At 40.9% G+C, this 17,385-nt stretch overlaps 1 protein-coding gene across 1 annotated transcript in view; it reads left to right on the top strand.

Annotated features, from left to right (window-relative positions):
- The window catches only part of LRIT1 (leucine rich repeat, Ig-like and transmembrane domains 1), a 53,406-nt gene that overhangs the window by 23,091 nt on the left and 12,930 nt on the right, over positions 1-17,385 (top strand). The window contains exons 2-7 of the mRNA XM_046943253.1: positions 5,317-5,442; positions 6,026-9,843; positions 12,494-12,607; positions 12,704-12,740; positions 13,392-14,164; positions 16,553-17,019. Coding sequence (XP_046799209.1) covers positions 14,043-14,164; positions 16,553-17,019 — 589 coding nt within the window. The 5' untranslated portion in view covers positions 5,317-5,442; positions 6,026-9,843; positions 12,494-12,607; positions 12,704-12,740; positions 13,392-14,042. The remainder of the gene's footprint in view (positions 1-5,316; positions 5,443-6,025; positions 9,844-12,493; positions 12,608-12,703; positions 12,741-13,391; positions 14,165-16,552; positions 17,020-17,385) is intronic.

Raw genomic sequence — 17,385 nt, forward strand, 5'->3', positions numbered from 1 at the left:
CCTTCCCCTGCAAATCGTATTTCAGACGCCAGCAAAATGAAAGCATTCATTGCAATTACAACAAGTTCTTTGTAGAGACAAGATTAAGAACCCTGTCCAGTTAATTCTGCAACACTGAAAAAGAATTAAAGGTTGTGGAACGAAAGAAACATGTAATATATAATTGGAAAGTGACCTGAAAAACAAAGGGGCACTCATCGAGTTGGTAATTAGGGAAAAAGTAGGAACTGAGAAATTCTTGCAGCATATAGATCTTCTTCTCTCACCTTTTTTAGAAAATGGGCAGTCTATTTTTCTGGCAGCGACTGTTCTGCACATTAACATTTCTCCCCTTAGTAAATTAGGATTACATTAAGGTGCACACTGGCACAGTCTGACTAAAGGAAAACGTGCTAGTTATTGCACTGAGGCCCCAGGCACACAAGGATGTATATAAGTTGCCCAGTGGTGAATGCTCAAAGAAATGACCTTATTGTCCTTTCTGAGATGTTTGAGGCTTGGGGTCCTGGTGTATGTGCAGGTGTATGAGGCTCTGGAGTGTGTGCAATGTGCACCTTGTCCAGATTCTTATCTGCCAGCCCTTAGGAGCAGATCATGCAATTTTTCTGAGATGAGTGCAAGCCTTTACCACGTACCAGAAGGGTCAACTGTTCTCCTTCCGTTTCTTGTACTACCGGTTAAGTAACTGGGAATTTTCTTGGATACGGGAGAATGGAAACCAACAGCTTTCATTTCTAGTCACTCAACAGAGTCTGAGTGACTAGAAAATTTTTCCTATACAACTATTATTTGAGTTGTTTTCAATGCCTGTTCATTAAAAGTGAGCGACTTGTCCATAGTTCTCCATTTTTAATCTGCATTTAGAGACACAGTAACTACGATAATGATTAAATGAGGTGTATTCTTTCCCTTTTAAGGGCACTTTACTCCATCTTTCTTGGTTCACTTGCTTGATTTTTCTTCACTCTTTCCTGGTTCAGAATATCTGTTTCTTTTCTACCTACTTAGCCATCACCTCGATTAACAAGGTGTCACTACCATGATAGTTTCCATTTTGATGCATAACCTTCTTTATCTGCATAATCCCCCTCTGAAATGGGAACAAGAAGGGAGCTGAAGCACAAGGGATGTTGACTTACTCCAGCTTCAGTCCTGCACTGTGCTGACCTGGCTGAGTGAGACATCAGGCAGAGAGATTCTGACCCAGGTATGGACAGGGCTTGTTTATGGCTATCCTTACTACACTGTGGAGGTGCACTCATAGTCAAGGTTCTTGGCTGAAGCCCGTGGTAGAGTGATGTTTTACAGTTTTCCTGAAACCCATGCTTACATACAAGTGGTGATGTCCAGGCACGTTAATCAGAGCTTCAAGACTTATGAAAACATTTTGCTGTGTTTTGTGACCTCTGTTATTCATCTCACAGCTGTTTTTGATGTTGATATTTGCCTTGATGAATATGCTCTTGGGTTTTGAAGTAGGATTCAGGAGGGCAAGGTATTTGCTAAGCTATCTGATTTAAAGAGAATGAAATTGTATTTCACCATATAAATCTACTGTTATTTTTGTCTTTCATTCATCTATGTTTCTTGCTGGAAAATAAGCTGATAGCCCTGCCTCCTAGCATGGCAAATGACTGATCTAAGGCTGTGTTTTTAACAGTCATCCATTGTGCATTCGTGCAAAAAATTACTGCTAGATCTTGTGAATGTGCTGTAAATCTTTATGGTGTGATGGTTTTGAAAATAGATGGCTCGTTGTAATGCTTGTCAGCATAAAGCTGTGCAGCTCTTCCAGACTAGGGATGAAGGACATGGATATTTTGTGAACTGCCTTTGTGAGGGCTGTACCTCACCTTCATTGCCGAGTGAACCTCCCAAGTGTACTACACTGCTGGTATTTTTTGTGCTGTGTACTGAAGTCTGTGATACAGAATTTGCTCATTCCAAACTTCTTTTCTTCTTTTTTTTTCCAGCAAAGTAGGTTACTGCCTCAACCCCTTTTGCAATTAGCAGATCTTTATTAGAGTGAATACTGGGGACCTGTCAGCTGCTTTTCTTCAAATATCTTAAATATTTTTTGTATCTAAACCTTACTCTTTTCATCAGTTCTGAGTCAAATGATGCCAGTCAGCCGCTGGCTCACTTTCCAGTGGTGGGTGGCTCAGCATCTGATTGAAGTCTAGATGGTATCAATAGAAGTTGTATGGATCAGGCTCTTGATAGCTATTTTGAAGCTGAGTTAAGCTCACTTTCTAATAATTCAATAGGATAGGATGGGATGCTGTACGGTCCAATATGGCTGCTAAGTTCAATTAGTTAAAAGCAAGAGGAGAGGTAAATGGGGAATAAATGAATGAGTTTGCTAGAATCAAACAAAGCTGTACTAATTACCTTTCCTTTTTTTTTTTTTTTTTTTTTTTTAAACGTATGATGCAGCCTCACATCAATATGCCCCTGAAGTCAGTGAAAATATGCAAAGGATACCAGGTTTATTAAAGACATTTATTAGCTCCTTAAACTATGAAGTTGTTAAGCAATCCCTTTCTACTTAATGCACTCTTTCAATAGCTACTTGCTGTTTCAAAAGTCAAGGGAGAAGACATTTATCTCCATCTGAAGTTATCTTACAACCTCACGTTTTGAATTCCCAGCAATCTCCTTGCTCCATCAATAAAACATCCATCTCATTTTACCCTCTCATTTAAGAATAGTTCACTGGTTGCTAATCCCTTTGCTAGGAATACACGAAAAAAAGATCTGATATGTACTTGCCAGATGTCTCCATGGATTTCATAAGACTCTATGGATTTGGTGGGAGCATATTAATCTTTGTAAAATATGCATTGGTACAAGCGCAGCAAAAAAGGTGCAGAGCAGAGACAATGCAACACTCAGATACTAAATTTTCTCTGAGTAATCAATGCAGATTACCGACATACTTTTTTTTATATTCACAGCAAGAACTTCACTGAATTGACGTATTATTATTCCTTTTCCTTCCTAATCCTTTCTTCTGGTTCAAGTTTAGCCACAATCATCTCTGAGTTTTTATATTGAAAAACACCTTTAGAAGACAAACTGCAGTGTTTTGGCAGAAGCAGGCCAGGCCAGGAGTATCACTACATGGGACTCCAATTCAACAACACAGAAGTGTGAGGGAATTGGTTCTCCCACATCAAGGGAAGGACACCAAACAATATGTTTTCTGGAGGCCTCCTAGTTGAAGTTGAGGGCATTTGTTTTGGTCAGGAGGCAGTGAATGGGATAATGACCCAGACTGTAAATGGGCCACAGGAGAAACAATGCAGGGGATCAGCCCACAGGGCAGCCCTTTGGACAAGCCTACTGCGACATAGCAACCTTCTTCCTTGATGCAGCCCAGCAATTGGACATGCTCTGCAACCTAGTTTCCCTGCAGTGCTGTCTGGAGAAATGGTGGTGAAAACCTGAGGATGGCCAAGGAGGTTGTGGGGGAACAGGAGCCAGTGGCCATACTCACTGGGGATGGGCGCCTTGCCATAGCCTGGTCTCTGCACCATGCTGCTACCAGCCAGGCTATGGCTGGAGCCTGCTGCCCTGCATATCACTGCGTGGAAGGCCTTAGAGGAATGGCAATCACTGAAGAGTTGAGAAGCATCACCTTTCTTTCTGGTTGTTTGTATTGTCCCTCTTGAGACAGGTTGCTTAATTCATAGTGGATTGAATACATATTTGATGAATGTTACGTATAGTCACGTGGACTAGAAAATTAATAATGTTGCTGGAATATTAATCATTACCTTTATCACTATCATTTTCACTATCTTCATTAATCATTGGATACAGCAATCGTGATTGCTATTAAATATGTGTAACTGTTGCCTTGTCCCTTCTATCCATCTTTCAAGATGCATTTTAGACATCGATAAATACTGCTTTGCTTCTAGTTAGTGCACCGATTGTCGGGTCATATAAATACATTCAAAAATTAAAGAAATATGCTATAACTCTACTGAATGGTGGTATGCTTCAGGATTTTGGATGAGAAAGCAGTTCTGCAGAGTATAGGATCTACCTAGTACTGCTTGTTTAGCTTGCCCTGCAGAGCTCAGGCCTTCTTGCAGCATGGAGAATAATAACTCTTTCAGGAATTATAGTTCAAAGACCAGTGCCCAGTTCTCAGAAGAAATTCTGCTTTCAGGAGAGGCTTTAATTGTATTAAGAGAGGATTTGTGCACCAGCTCTCCTCCTGTTTACTGTTGGTTGTGTCAACAAAAAGCAGGTATCTGTCTGGACTGTTCCTCACCGAGTTTATGCTTCTGACCAGGTATGGCAGTATGGCCATTTGTTACAAAACCACCTCATTTTTCCTGTCACCATAACTTTGATTATCTTGCTTGTCTTAATCTTCTACCACCATGTCTCTGTAGGAATGTCTCCAAATGTTCTGCTGATAATTCCCTCATAAATTAAACCTGAAAACTGCATCGCTTTCCTTGACTTCTGTATGAGGCATGTATCTACATCATGGGACTCATCATCACTTGCTCAGCTGTTACCAGAGGGAATCACCTGTCTTAGGGCAGGACATAATGAGCTCTGGAGACATTTCTTACTCTTCTGTGAATGTTGATTTGAATGAGGCACTATTTTGGACTGGTGCCTATCTTGCAGGCATATATATTAAGGAGAATCATTTCTACGAGATCATAAAGATGTTGGGTCTTTCTGCTTCTTTTGAAGTGTGAGGTTAACTTCAGCCATCATTGCCAGCTCCTCTCTTTTTTAGGCCTCTTTTTTTTTTTCTCCTGAAAGGCTCCTATTGAAACCTGGCGAAATATGCATTGTTTACAATGGAAGTATCAAGGCCTTTTGTGTTATCCAAGAGCATGTTTTAGTGTTCCTTAGAGAAAGTCAGTAGAACTATTTATAAATCACACCTGTTACCCCCTCCTTATTTTGTAAAACAAATGTTTTAAAAAACAAAACAAAACAAAACGTTGTTTTTCCCGTTTCTGTGTCAGTTCTTCAAGGTCAGAGTAATAAGCAATTTCTCAAAGCTCTTACCTTTTATAACACGGTGGGATGAGACTTGTAAAAACTCTATTGCTATCTCACAGAACTGAATTAATCACGAATGCAAAGTCTTTTCAGGATCAGTTGTGTTCTTCTCATCTCTAATGTGAAAACGTTGCTGAATTATTATTATTTTTGCTAGCTAGTGTAAAAGGAGAGGAATTTTCAAAACATGTCACTTATAAATGATAGTTCCAGCCTTCTTATTCAGATTTTTCTTTACTGTTAATAACTGTTATTATTATTATTATTTTTTTTCAGAAAAACACAATTCCTGAATAGAATTTTTGGTATGCAGAATCTGTTCATGAAGTGGAAACCTTGACTATGAAACTGCTGTTGAGAGAGAAGAAAAAAAGAACTATATTTTACATGGATGTTTTACAGGTAATCTACCAAGTTGGAGCAAGAGAGAAAGGGAACAAATTATTTTTCTTATACACCTCCAGCATAAGCAACAACCTGCCAAACACTTCTATATTTGTTCTAATGCTTTAAGTAATGGTAATTTTAATACTTTAATGGATGCGTTTACTTAGTAGTGTAGAATTGCCTGGAATCATTGAGGTTAAAATACAGGCACTGAGGAGTAAACAATCAGGATGGCAAGAAAGGATGATTTGTAGGGAGCCTACAAACAGAAGGGGAGTCAACTCTTTACAAAGGTAGATAATGTCAGGACAAGGGGAAATGGTTTTACGTTGAGAGAGGGAAAATTTAGGTTGGGTATCAGGGGGAAGTTCTTTACAAGGAGAGTGGTGAGGTGCTGGAACAGCTGCCCAGAGAGGCTGTGGACACCCCGTCCCTGGAGGTGTTTGAGGCCAGGTTGGATGGGGCCCTGGGCAGCCTGGGCTGGTATGAAATGTGGAGGTTGGTGGCCCTGCCTGTGGTGGGGGGGTTGGAGATTCCTGATCTTTGAGGTCCTTTCCAACCCGAGCCATTTTATGATTCTGTGTATCATTTCTTGCAGGCTGCCACACTTAGTACTACTTCCTGCTGCTGCCCTTGGAGCACGAGTCTTCCACGTGTTTCATCTGGCCTGAGTGGGAATGTAGGGCCACATTTGCCCAAGCAAAGATCCTTGAGAGTAAACTGATTTCTTCTGAAGATGAGTCTGCACAGATTTAATGTTGCTGCCTCTGTGGGCTTCAGCTCCTGATCAGTTTAGGCTTCTCCCATCTTCTCACCTTTCTTTCTTACTCTTCTTTTGATAAGTCATCCAAATTGGGCCAGTTATATATCTTGAAGGGCTGAACAAATGAAGGATGGGTTGTAACACGAATCAGAAGAACTGAAGGACGGCACATTCCCTTCTGGGATGGTCCCTCCCTTTGTGGGTCAGTAGGACAGCTGTGGCTATGAGGGGCTACCTGAGGCATGCCCTGACTTTTTGGTGTTACCACTGAAGTCTCCCCCCCTTCATTTCATACTGCTATTGTAAGCTGTAAAATGATCATATTTAGGGGAAAAAAAAAAAGTATATGATGAAGCATTTAGTCTAAGAATAATCAGAATAGTTTAATTACAAGAGCGATTTAGTTCTCATGTTATGTCCCCCACCAAATGTGTGTATGTGTGTGTGTTTGTGTGTGTGTATATATATGTGTATATATATATATGGACACTGCATCTCTGAGTAAATTGAGAGTAGCTTTTTGAGAAAAATAATGTCAAGAAAATAAATACACCCGGGCAGAAGCTTTCCTTTTCCCTTTCCTCCTACATTCCCCCCCCCTTTTCCCCCTGCTTCTCTTTTATTCTTTCTGTTTTTCTTGATCCCTGTTTGTAAGACCTGTAGCTTCAAGTTTACTGCAGCTTTCACTAGGGCAAGTACTCAGCCTGTGAAGTCTTGAGGCTGACGGCGGACAAATCAGAGTAGGAAAACTGGAGATTATCAGTCTGGAAGGAGGGCAGAGGGCCGCTGTGTAAAACATATTATGCTCCGTCTGCATTTAGGAGCCACATAAACAGTGCAGGATGTTTAATTCTTTTTGCATGCCTGAGGAATCAAAATGAAACAGGCACCGTTTCCTAAGCAGAGGTGACTCCGCAGAGCTTAAACTAATGCTATTAAGATCCAAATTAGAAAAGGTTGTTGCAGTCAGCAACATTATTGCACGGCCTCCTCTGTCATGCAGCTAAGGCTACTAAGCCCAAAGTTAGCGGATTTTGTTACACTGCAGAAACCTCACCAGTTTTTAGGGAATGAAAGTACAAGCTAGGGAAGAGTGACCAGGAGCATAAACTTAACACAGTTTTAGTCATTTTAAATGTGTGTGTCAGATATGGTTATAGTATGTCCGGTCATCAAAGTGGACTAATGTGGAGTGATGTATGGTTGTGATACTTCAAAGGAGAATAGTAATTTTTTTTCTGAGGGAGAAAAAATTCCAATCTAGTGGGCAATGCAACGTGTTTACTCTCCTGCCAGTTCTCAAGACTAATAGCTTTGAAGACAGCAAGGGCTTATAAGAAAGAAATGCCTGGCTCTTCTGGAGGTTCCCCTCAGTGGAGGAGCTCAGAGAGTCTGTCCCAGAGAATTTTGCTTCGGAGTCCTATATGCCTGATGCCAGAAGCATCTGCCTGTTGCTGTGGGGCCTTCAGAAAAGAGAAGTAGGAGAGCCGTGGCTGTGGTGGCTGGCCCTCTCCTCCCTTCAGATTGTGGTGTAGGGGTTGCTTGCACCTCTTCCACCCTGGGGCCAGGCTTATCTTACTGGGGACTGAGGGCTTGAAGGAACATTTTTCTGTACCCTGAAGTCCTTTGTGTGATAGTGCCAGGGACATGCAACACTGGAAATCTACATCAGTCATAGTGAGACCTGCCTGGGTGTGCGAGCCCAAAGCGAAGAGGGAAAAGTGAAGTGGCTTAGTGTGCACCTCCAACTTCTGCTGCAATTCATTTTGGTAAGCACTGCTCGTTGTCACATGGCTTTGTGAAATGGCTTCTGCTGTGCAGAAAGAAATGGGTGAAGTGCTGCGTTTGTGAGGAAGGTGAATGCATTTTATGTTCCCCCTTAGGTCTGTGCTCTTTTCTGCTGTTCTGTACTGGCTATAACAACCAAAACAAAGGTACATAAAATAAATACCAGTGGTGGAGTTTTATTGCCCAGTGCCAAAAATTGTTTATGTTTCTTTTATTTCTTTAGCAAGCCTAGTGGTCTATTAATGACTTCACTCCTCCTCCTGTGGAGGAGCTGTCTTCATTGGCATTAAGTGCAAGATCCAATTTAGAATGACGTAATGCATTACCATGCTCCGACTTGCATCAGTGGGAAGGATTTTCCACTTTACAAGATATGCCTTGCCAGAAGCTTCTTGGAGGTGCATTTACTTAATGAAATTGATTTAGTGTCTGGCCCATATTGCCTGCTAATAAAGCCTTTCAGTCAAAATGACAATAATAAATTATCTTATGTCTTTCTTTTATGATAAAGGATGCTGTTTTATTTGCTTTATGCCGTCTTTCTCTAAGCATATGAGGAAAAGGAATAAATTCTGTCCAGTGACCATATTAAAAAAGAACGAGTCGGAAGAGTGTGGTCACTTGTGTCGCTTTTGAGCTTGAGAGTAGAATCAACTGATAAGGCATCTTTGTGCTCAGAAAATCTACAGGGGGAAAAAGGTGGAGACTGTAATATCAAGTAATTAATCTTATTAGGAATCAAACAAAAATATTTTCTAAATTAAATCCCATACATTTTTGAAAGGCAGGAAAGATTACATTGTGCTGAACTTTACTGACCGACAATAGACTTTGACCCCATTTGCTTTGCATTTACTTGCACCACAAGTACAAGCAGGGGATCTGGCTATTCTCAGAGATAGCAAAACAAATTCTTCCACCTCTACTGAATGACACCTGCTGCTTCATAGAATATTTTATTCTCCAGGTCATATTTTTAACTCAAAGCAGTGAAGAATCTTCCTATGTAGCAGCAAGGAGAACGACTTTTATCATTTGAAGTGCAGAATTTTGTCCATGAAAGTGAAGTGCCTAACTTTCATTATCTTCATTATGGAATACAGCTGTCCATTGTGAAAAAAAAAATGTTATTACTTTAAATGTATAATCTTGGCATTGGAAACATATAGTATCGATTTTAAAAAGTTTCATATAAATATCATTTGCAACCACAAAGGAATTAGCTAATGAATACTAATTTTAAATTTCGTAACATTATTTGTGAATATCTCTACAGTAGCTGGGAGGAGATAATGCAATTTAGTCTTAAAAATACCATGAAAATCTAGAAAGCTGCTGTGCTGCACACAAGTCATTGAAACACACCAGAACTGTGTGGAGAAAGTAAATAGACAATGGCAGGGTCAATTGAATGCCACTGAGAGATTTTACTTTTGTTTTTATCTATGTCATCTTTCTGAGAGGGAGCATGGATGCAAGCAGGAACAGCTTCTTTTTGGTTTAGTGGGCATGGTGGGGATGGGCTGATGGCTAGATTAGATGATCTTAGAAGTCTTTTCCAACCTTCATGATTCTATGATCCTTGCAGACCGCTTGTTGCTTCTGCCTCATGCCATGCTGTTCCTGATGTGCAAGTACTGGCATCTGACATTGCATTTCTAGGCATCTCATTTAATTCCTTTTTTCCTCTAACACCTCTCTCCTTTCTTCACCACCTGCTTCTTTCTGTTGCACCTATGAAGCCTGTTCACCAGGGAAAAGCTTCTGCTCTCCAGGCACCAAGGTTGTCTTCAGCTCCTTGTGTCCAGAACTTGCCCACGCTCGTTTCTTCAACTCCCGATGTATTTCTGGAGACGTTCCTCATGGTAATGCCTATTGTACTCTCTTTACCACTCAGATGAAGGCTAACGTGGTTGTATTCATGGCTTGAAACTTAGCCTATCATTTGCACTAGAGGTGTATATATATGAAGTCTTTCTCTTGTTTAGAAGCAAGTCAGTTGTGTTAACTAAATTGGTAAAGTGCATAGCATTAGCATCTGCTAATGCATGCTTTATTTCTTTCTCTTTTTTATTATAAATTAATTTTACTTCTACTGCTCCTAGTATTTAGTTGTGATTTCAGATGTTTCACTCGTGAGGCAAAATTGAGGACTGTGAAAACAAATCTTACTATACAGTCACTGGCTACTATCTACAAGGTTATTCCAGAGCTCCAGTGCTCCAGTGGAGGGAAACCACTTTGTCTGATGCACTGAAGGCATTAGAGACAGGAGGTTAATTATGTTGGATTTCCTTTTCGAGTAGAATTTAACTTTAGTAGGAAGAGAGGTGTTTCAGTCAATGTTGCTAATATTGACCTGAGGCAGTGTCTGGGAAGCAAGGCATGTTGACCAATGAGTGCACTAAAAAAGCAAATAAGCTTGATCTTGGCTTGGAGGTTATTAAGGGAACTGAGAAATCGTTAAATCTAAAAATGGGACTTAATGGAAGTTGATGAGAAAACAACTATGGGTGTTTAATGAGCACTGCATCACGTTTCCATTTCTTTAGAAATAAATAATGAAATACTTGAATTTCTTTTTGAAGAACAGGAAATAGTATGTAAAAATAGCATAGGAAAAAATAATCCTTTGGGCCATTCTCTCAGTAAGTGATTTCTACAAGCCTTGAATAATTATCGGAGTTACTTGTGGAACAAGCTTATGCAAAACTATGGCACCATAAGATGTCTGTTTAATAGTTAGCCCCAAAATGCATCTAGATTATCTTCAAAGTCTGAGATGTATTTAAAAATTGTCAGCATAATTTCATTCTTCTGAAGAGGTTGCAAATGGAATGATATACTTCACTCTTAAGAGAGAAACGGCAATATATTTATTGATAAAATATGATGATCTAACAAAACTTAATTATAAATAAGACAAGCTTAACAAGATTTGAGATAGCAGGGTGCACTTGATTATTTACTAAAGCATCAAAGAACATTTAATTGTAAGTTACATAAAGAGCATTACATAGAAGATATTACTACTTCTCTGAAAGGGTGGTCAGGTGCTGGAATGGGCTGCCCAGAGAAGTGGTGGAGTCACCGACCGTGGAGGTGTTCAAGGAACGTTTGGACGTTGTGTTGAGGGACATGGTTTAGTGAGAACCACTGGTGATGGGTGAATGATTGGACTGGATGATCCTGTGGGTCTTTTCCAACCTTTGTGATTTTATGATTCTATGATTATATACTATACAAAACTACAAAGAAAATCCATTCAAGACAGCATTACGCCAAGGACACCCTTTGGATCTGGATGACATTAGAGTCTCCTGTTGAGTCTCAAGGGTTTGGAATGGAGTTCCTTTTGCCTTCTGGACTCTGGAGAGTCTAGAAGCTACTGGATCCTATTCCATTCCTGGACTTAAGAATGAACCCTCTACTTTTTCCAGATCCCTCCACATAGGAGTCTGGGTGCAGCCAAATCCACCCTCAGTCTCAAATTTTCCCCAACCTTGGTCAGTGGTTTGCTTAGCTAGGTTTTCCCACTAAAACGTCCTTAGCAAATTACTTGCAAATTTTCAAGAAGCTAGGTATTAATCATTTGCCAAAGGTCTTTCACAGCCAGAGATTTCTTACTTGGTAGACCCACCTTTCTAAACATCTCTCAAGAGGAGGTCCTATCATGCATCCCACTTCTGTGCAGGAGTGTTCACAAGGCTCTTGGGCTGTTTACTATTTGTCGAGTAAGATAACTGACTCATAGCCATACTGCATATGGACTGCAGTTTTGAGCTAGATGTGAGGGGGAGCACACTGTCAGAAGAGCACTGCATGAAAACAAATATACACCAAAACTAGTTAGCAATCTTATTTAAGATCAATGTCTTGTTCTGCTGCTGTAATAAACTTATTAACTATCGGGTAGTTTCATGTAAGAATAGGTATGCTATTGCTTCACGTTTGACTTCTGTCTTTATACTTGAAAGAAAAAGACAAAATCAACGTGTCCTCAACAAGTAGGAGAGCAAGGTGGCAATCCAAAACGTCTTTTGGATGAGATTGTTCCTATTTCCTCCCTGGTGTCATGACAGTTCATGTGATGTGACACTCATAGACTCTGCAGCAGGGCAGTTGTAGGTACAACCATGCTTTTAAAAAGGTGCAGAGCTGTAGTTCTCTCCCTGGGAAATATGAAATTAGATATAACAGGAGGATGGAAGAATCAGTCAAGGGCATTTTTTTTCTATACAATCCGACTATAATTAAGGACCAACAAAGCCTAATTTTTAGAGAAAATCTTTGTGGTTGTAATTTCTTTCCCTTTCTCCTCCAACCTTAGCTAAAGAACAGTGAAGCTGGGAAGCAACTGGTGCTGAAAAGCCAATAGGATGCCAGGTGATTTCTGCCTCAGCCAGCTACGTTTGATCCTATATCTCAATTTCACTGGGAGAATCTGACTGCAGAGTTCCATTTGAGTAAATAAGGTCTGGGATTTTGGTAGAATTTTTGGTTTTTTTTTTGCAGAAGTGAGGCACCTGGAACTCTCCCCTGGATAACAATACTGGACACTGTGGCTATCCTGAACTCCAGAAGTATGAGAAACATTTTCTTAAAGCATCTAAGAATGAGTTGTACCTGGTTAGTTCTCTATTGCTAGCTTTTCAGCTCTGTTCAATCACTCCTCACTTCTGTTAACATTTTTAACCTGTGCTTTATGTTTTCTGTATGACACAGGCGTACGAAAGCTATTATGAAGCATGCAACCGTACTGGTAAGTGTGGGAGTAGCAATCAGATCAGGATGAATGTAATCACCTACAAGTTCCAACACTGATTTTTACTTTTAAAGGAATGTTTCACATTTGTGGTGTATTTGGTATGCATACTTCCACACTCACCAGAAAATAGTAGCCCTTATAAGAATGAGACATCCTGGTTTGTATGAATTAAATTTTGCTCCTATCTCAAAGAGCAACTGCTTAAGCTTTACTTTGTGCATATATGGTCTCCACTTTTCTCTCATATATCGAGTTCTTTGGAGTGCTGAAGACATGGGTTGTCTCCATCAGCTCTGCAGTTACAGCTGCCATTCTGAATAGATGGGAAATTGCTGTCTTCAAGGACAGTGGACAAAAGTAGATTTTCTCAGTGTTTCTGAAGCTGTGTCATGTCTCTGCTTCAGGTGGTGCTCCCCCAGGTGGTCCCTTATCCGGGATGTGCTGTGTCAGCAAGTGAGAGCACAGAGCTTGGTTCTGCAGGCCTACTAGAAACTTGTGTGCATTTACTGGGTTATTTAGTGCTCTTTAATATCAGGAGTGATTCCAAGAGCTCAGTAAATGTTGAGACAAAAGTCACCTAAGAGTTTAAAATAAATAAATAAATAAATAACAGTATCATGATGTATTTTCACTATTCTTTTGCAGGAGGCTTACATTCCAGTAGCAGAAGACACTGTTTTTATCATATCATAGAATCATAGAATGGCCTGGGCTGAAAAGGAGCACAGTGATCATCTAACTCCAACCCCCCCTGCTATGTGCAGGGTTGCCAACCACCGGACCAGGTTGCCCAGAGCCACATCCAGCCTGGCCTTGAATGCCTCCAGGGATGGGGCATCCACAACCTCCTCAGGCAACCTGTTCAGTGCGTCACCACCCTCTGTGTGGAAAAACTTCTTCCTAAAAGCATTCCCAAAGTCAGTCTGTGGAAGCACTCTTTTACTAATTCCTGGTCAGATAACAGTTATGCACGTCCCCCCCCCCAATATGTTTGCCTTTTTCTCACACTAGAGCCGCAGATTTCCTGAGGAATGGAGTCTGGGGCTCCTGGAGGGAAGCGATGCTGTCTGTACGGTTCCAGGAAGCAATAAGCACCTACATGAAAATAACTCAAGTCCCCATCCTTAATCCCTGCCTATCCTTTTTTATCTGATGGACTCAGCGAGGGCGGGAAGATCACAGCGTGGCTGAAAACGAAAGGGAGTTAACAAGATGTGACCAGTCAATGGCTAAAACAATAGGCAAGACCCTGCACGTTGCCTGCTGCCCAGGTGTCCTTCCCATGCACAGGTAGCCATGTGGATCGCCGTGAGTTTGCTCTGCTGCTTGGTGCTCGGGGGGCTGCCGCCAGCAGGCACCTCGTGCCCCTCGCAGTGCAGCTGTGCCTTCCACAGCCTCAACGAAGGGACGAAAGCCAGGTATGCCAATACTCTCCGGGGGGGTTGGGGGTTTTCTTTCTTCTCTCTAAGGGTGTTTTCAGAAGAAAATGTTGTATCTAGGCTTCATGTCTGTTATTTTTCCAGTCACTTTGCTCTCCAGCTTTATTTGCAGAGGATTAGCTTCTGAAAACACAGTAAGCTGATTTCAGAGAAAGCGTTTGAGCATCTCCTCTGTGAGAACAGCAACATAATTACCGCTGGGGTAATGGCAGAAAAGGAATACAATTAAAATGCTTTTCTCTTTTTGCCTTCATGCTGAATATACTCATTTTATTCTGTTCCGTTGGTCTGTTTCTAAAGCATAAGCAGGTTTATTTTGTGGTACCAAAGCCTTCAATCCATTCCACTTACTTGGGTTGGAGATTTTAGGCAAAGTAATTGACTCTGGATAACAGTAAACACAAAGGTAGACAATAAAAATAAAATAAGACCATTCTCAGTCTGGAAACTTTCAGCTGAAAAGGCAGGTAAGGCTGGAAGGGTATCTACTGCGGGAAGCCAGCACCATTATACAGAGATTTCACAGAAGGACTACAGTAAGAAGAAAAGTCATTCTGAAGGGTAATCAGGAATTCATGATCTGACCTAATGAAATACAGGCTACATTTTTATCAGATCTAATTCACAGTAGAGGGGGTTTGTGGCAGAGAGTATCTGATAACTCCTTTAGAAGAAATATTTTTTCTAGACAAGATGACGGTATGGCAATGAAAGGCCGTCCTCTGTATTTGGATCTCCGTTGGGTGCATCTGCTTCATCTCTTTTATGGCGGCACAGTTTTAAAACCAGAAACTGTCCCAGTGAGAAGGGTGGCAGAGCCACAAATAATTTAGAATTTTTAAAAGGCAGCACAATAGCAGGAGAGCCTATAATTGCACCATAAGTGTCGTAGTTCCTAGTAGAATTTCCTTTCAGAGGCTGGAAAAAGCTGCAGTGTGTTTTGGTAAGATGCATAATAAAGCAAATGCTCGTTGGTCTCTTAGTGAGCATGATGTCGCATTTTTTCTGCACTGAGACTTATATTTTTCACTAGTCGAAGGAGATTATCCTGTAGATTAATTGTTTAGTGCTTAGCAACATAGGACGCTATGAGGAGCATCAGAGCACAGTTTTGCTGTGATAATATCTCTGCTAGTGAACATTTTGTGTCATGTTTGCACAAAAACAAATGTTTTATTGAGAGATGATCTCCAAATTTTTCTTATTTGACATACTTCTTTTCTTCCACGAAATTTGAACCCTCAGCTGAGAGCGGGCAGGATTTAATGCCACCATAGAAGTGCTGGGTGACAGAAATACATTGGGTTTTTTGGTTATAAAGTAACTGGAGGCTCTAATACCATTTAACTCCAGGAAACTACACGTGCAGTTTAGCCATGTTATTTATCGTTACAGGCAGTAGAGGAATAGTTGCTTTCAGCCAACGTCAGTCTGGTTTTGGCAGCTTTGTAATGTCCTATTTATCCGTCAGGCAGTATGATAAGAAAATGGTACTTGACTGATCACATTACATTACTTGAGGTATTTGGTTTAGCGTGTGGAGCTGGACATGCCCATCTAACCTGCTATGTTTTGTGAGGTGGCTTTGCACTTTGTTAAGAACTTGCCTTTTTTTCTCATCTTGGCAAAGACAAATTACAGTTTTTTATACAAAGACTGCACAATGCTGCATGGAGTTTTCAGGATTTGAACTCCAGAAATTAGAAATAGAAAGGAATGATTAAGGCATGTGAATCTGCCTTGCTTTCAGTAAAGCATTTTCTGAAGGGTTAGTTTTCTGTACTTTTGCTCTCATAAATGGTATGTCTCTGTGGTAAAGTGACCATTGCATCCCTACAAACCTTCCAGTTTCACAGTAAAGCAGTGCTTGCTGTAGAGTATTACTAGTGAGTTGACCTTCTTCTCCTCCCTTCATGAGCAGAGATCCTATGCTGTATTCGATCTGTATTACTTTATCCCACCCCAAACTTCATCAAACAGATAAGGCTTCTTTTTACATGTCCTTTAATGTTTGGTTTATTGATCCTTTTATTTTAACATGCGTTAGCATCTTCTGCAGTGCATTGGCACCGCTGTCTGTCGTAAGAACCCTAAAAACCCAGAAGAGAAAAAAGCAGGAACACAATATTGGCCAGAATCAGATTCACACCGCTTCAGGAGAGTGCAATCTCTGCAGTCAAAAAGTGTGTGTACGTATGAATTACTGCAAGCCAAATGTAGTTACAGTGATAACGTGGGAATCAGCAGCAAGTAAGAAATGGCAAGAACAAAGCTTTTGAAAAAAGAAAGGCAGAAAAAATATTGTACTGAAATTTTCAAAATGTCTCAAAATATAAGAAAGTTGCATCTGTGTTTCTTTCTCACCAGGACAGTGCTGTGCAATGACCCGGAGATGACCCTCACTCCAGTGAACATCCCTGTAGATACGTTCAAGCTTCGAATAGAGAAGACAGCCATCCGCAGGGTGCCGGGGGAAGCTTTCCACGCTCTTCACAACCTGGAGTACCTCTGGTTGCCCTATAACTCCCTGGCCAGCCTCAGCGGGATCACCTTCAAGGGCCTCCGTCGCTTGCTGGAGCTGAGGCTAGATGGAAATGACTTAATATCATTTCCCTGGGAAACCTTGTCTGACATGCCACAGCTGAGGCTTCTGGATTTACACAACAATGAACTTACCTCAATACCTCCAGATGCTGCTCGTTACATCAAGAATATCACGTACCTGGACCTGTCTAGCAACAAACTGATGACTCTTCCTCAGGCTCTTATTTCTACCTGGGCCAACCTGCAGGCGGTCCCTTACTTTCCCAACGATAACTCCAAGATCATCTTAGGTAAGAGTGACTGTGATTTTGCAGTAGGCAAAATGACAAGAGCTCCTGATCTTTTCATAGCATTTTCACTCACTGTGGTTACTGTGACATGTACACTGCTCATTTAATGCCCTATATGAAGTGTGCACATTTGCTTATACCTTAACCAACTCGCTCCGGCCTTTTGAACACGTCCACTTTTGGCAAACATACAAAGGTGATTAGAGCTCCACATCTTTCAAGAGCTTTTTTCTACTAGAAGCTAGCATGGAGTTGATTAGTTTTAAGCAGCATTAGAAAGATGAATACTTCCTATTTCCAAGTTAAAAAGAAATGAGCCTGCTGCTGAGCATAAAATCTGGGTCAGAACAGCCAGTTTGTCCTAGT

The sequence above is a fragment of the Gallus gallus genome, chromosome 6, assembly GCF_016699485.2.
Source record: "Gallus gallus isolate bGalGal1 chromosome 6, bGalGal1.mat.broiler.GRCg7b, whole genome shotgun sequence".
In the NCBI taxonomy this organism is placed as follows: Eukaryota; Metazoa; Chordata; class Aves; order Galliformes; family Phasianidae; genus Gallus; species Gallus gallus.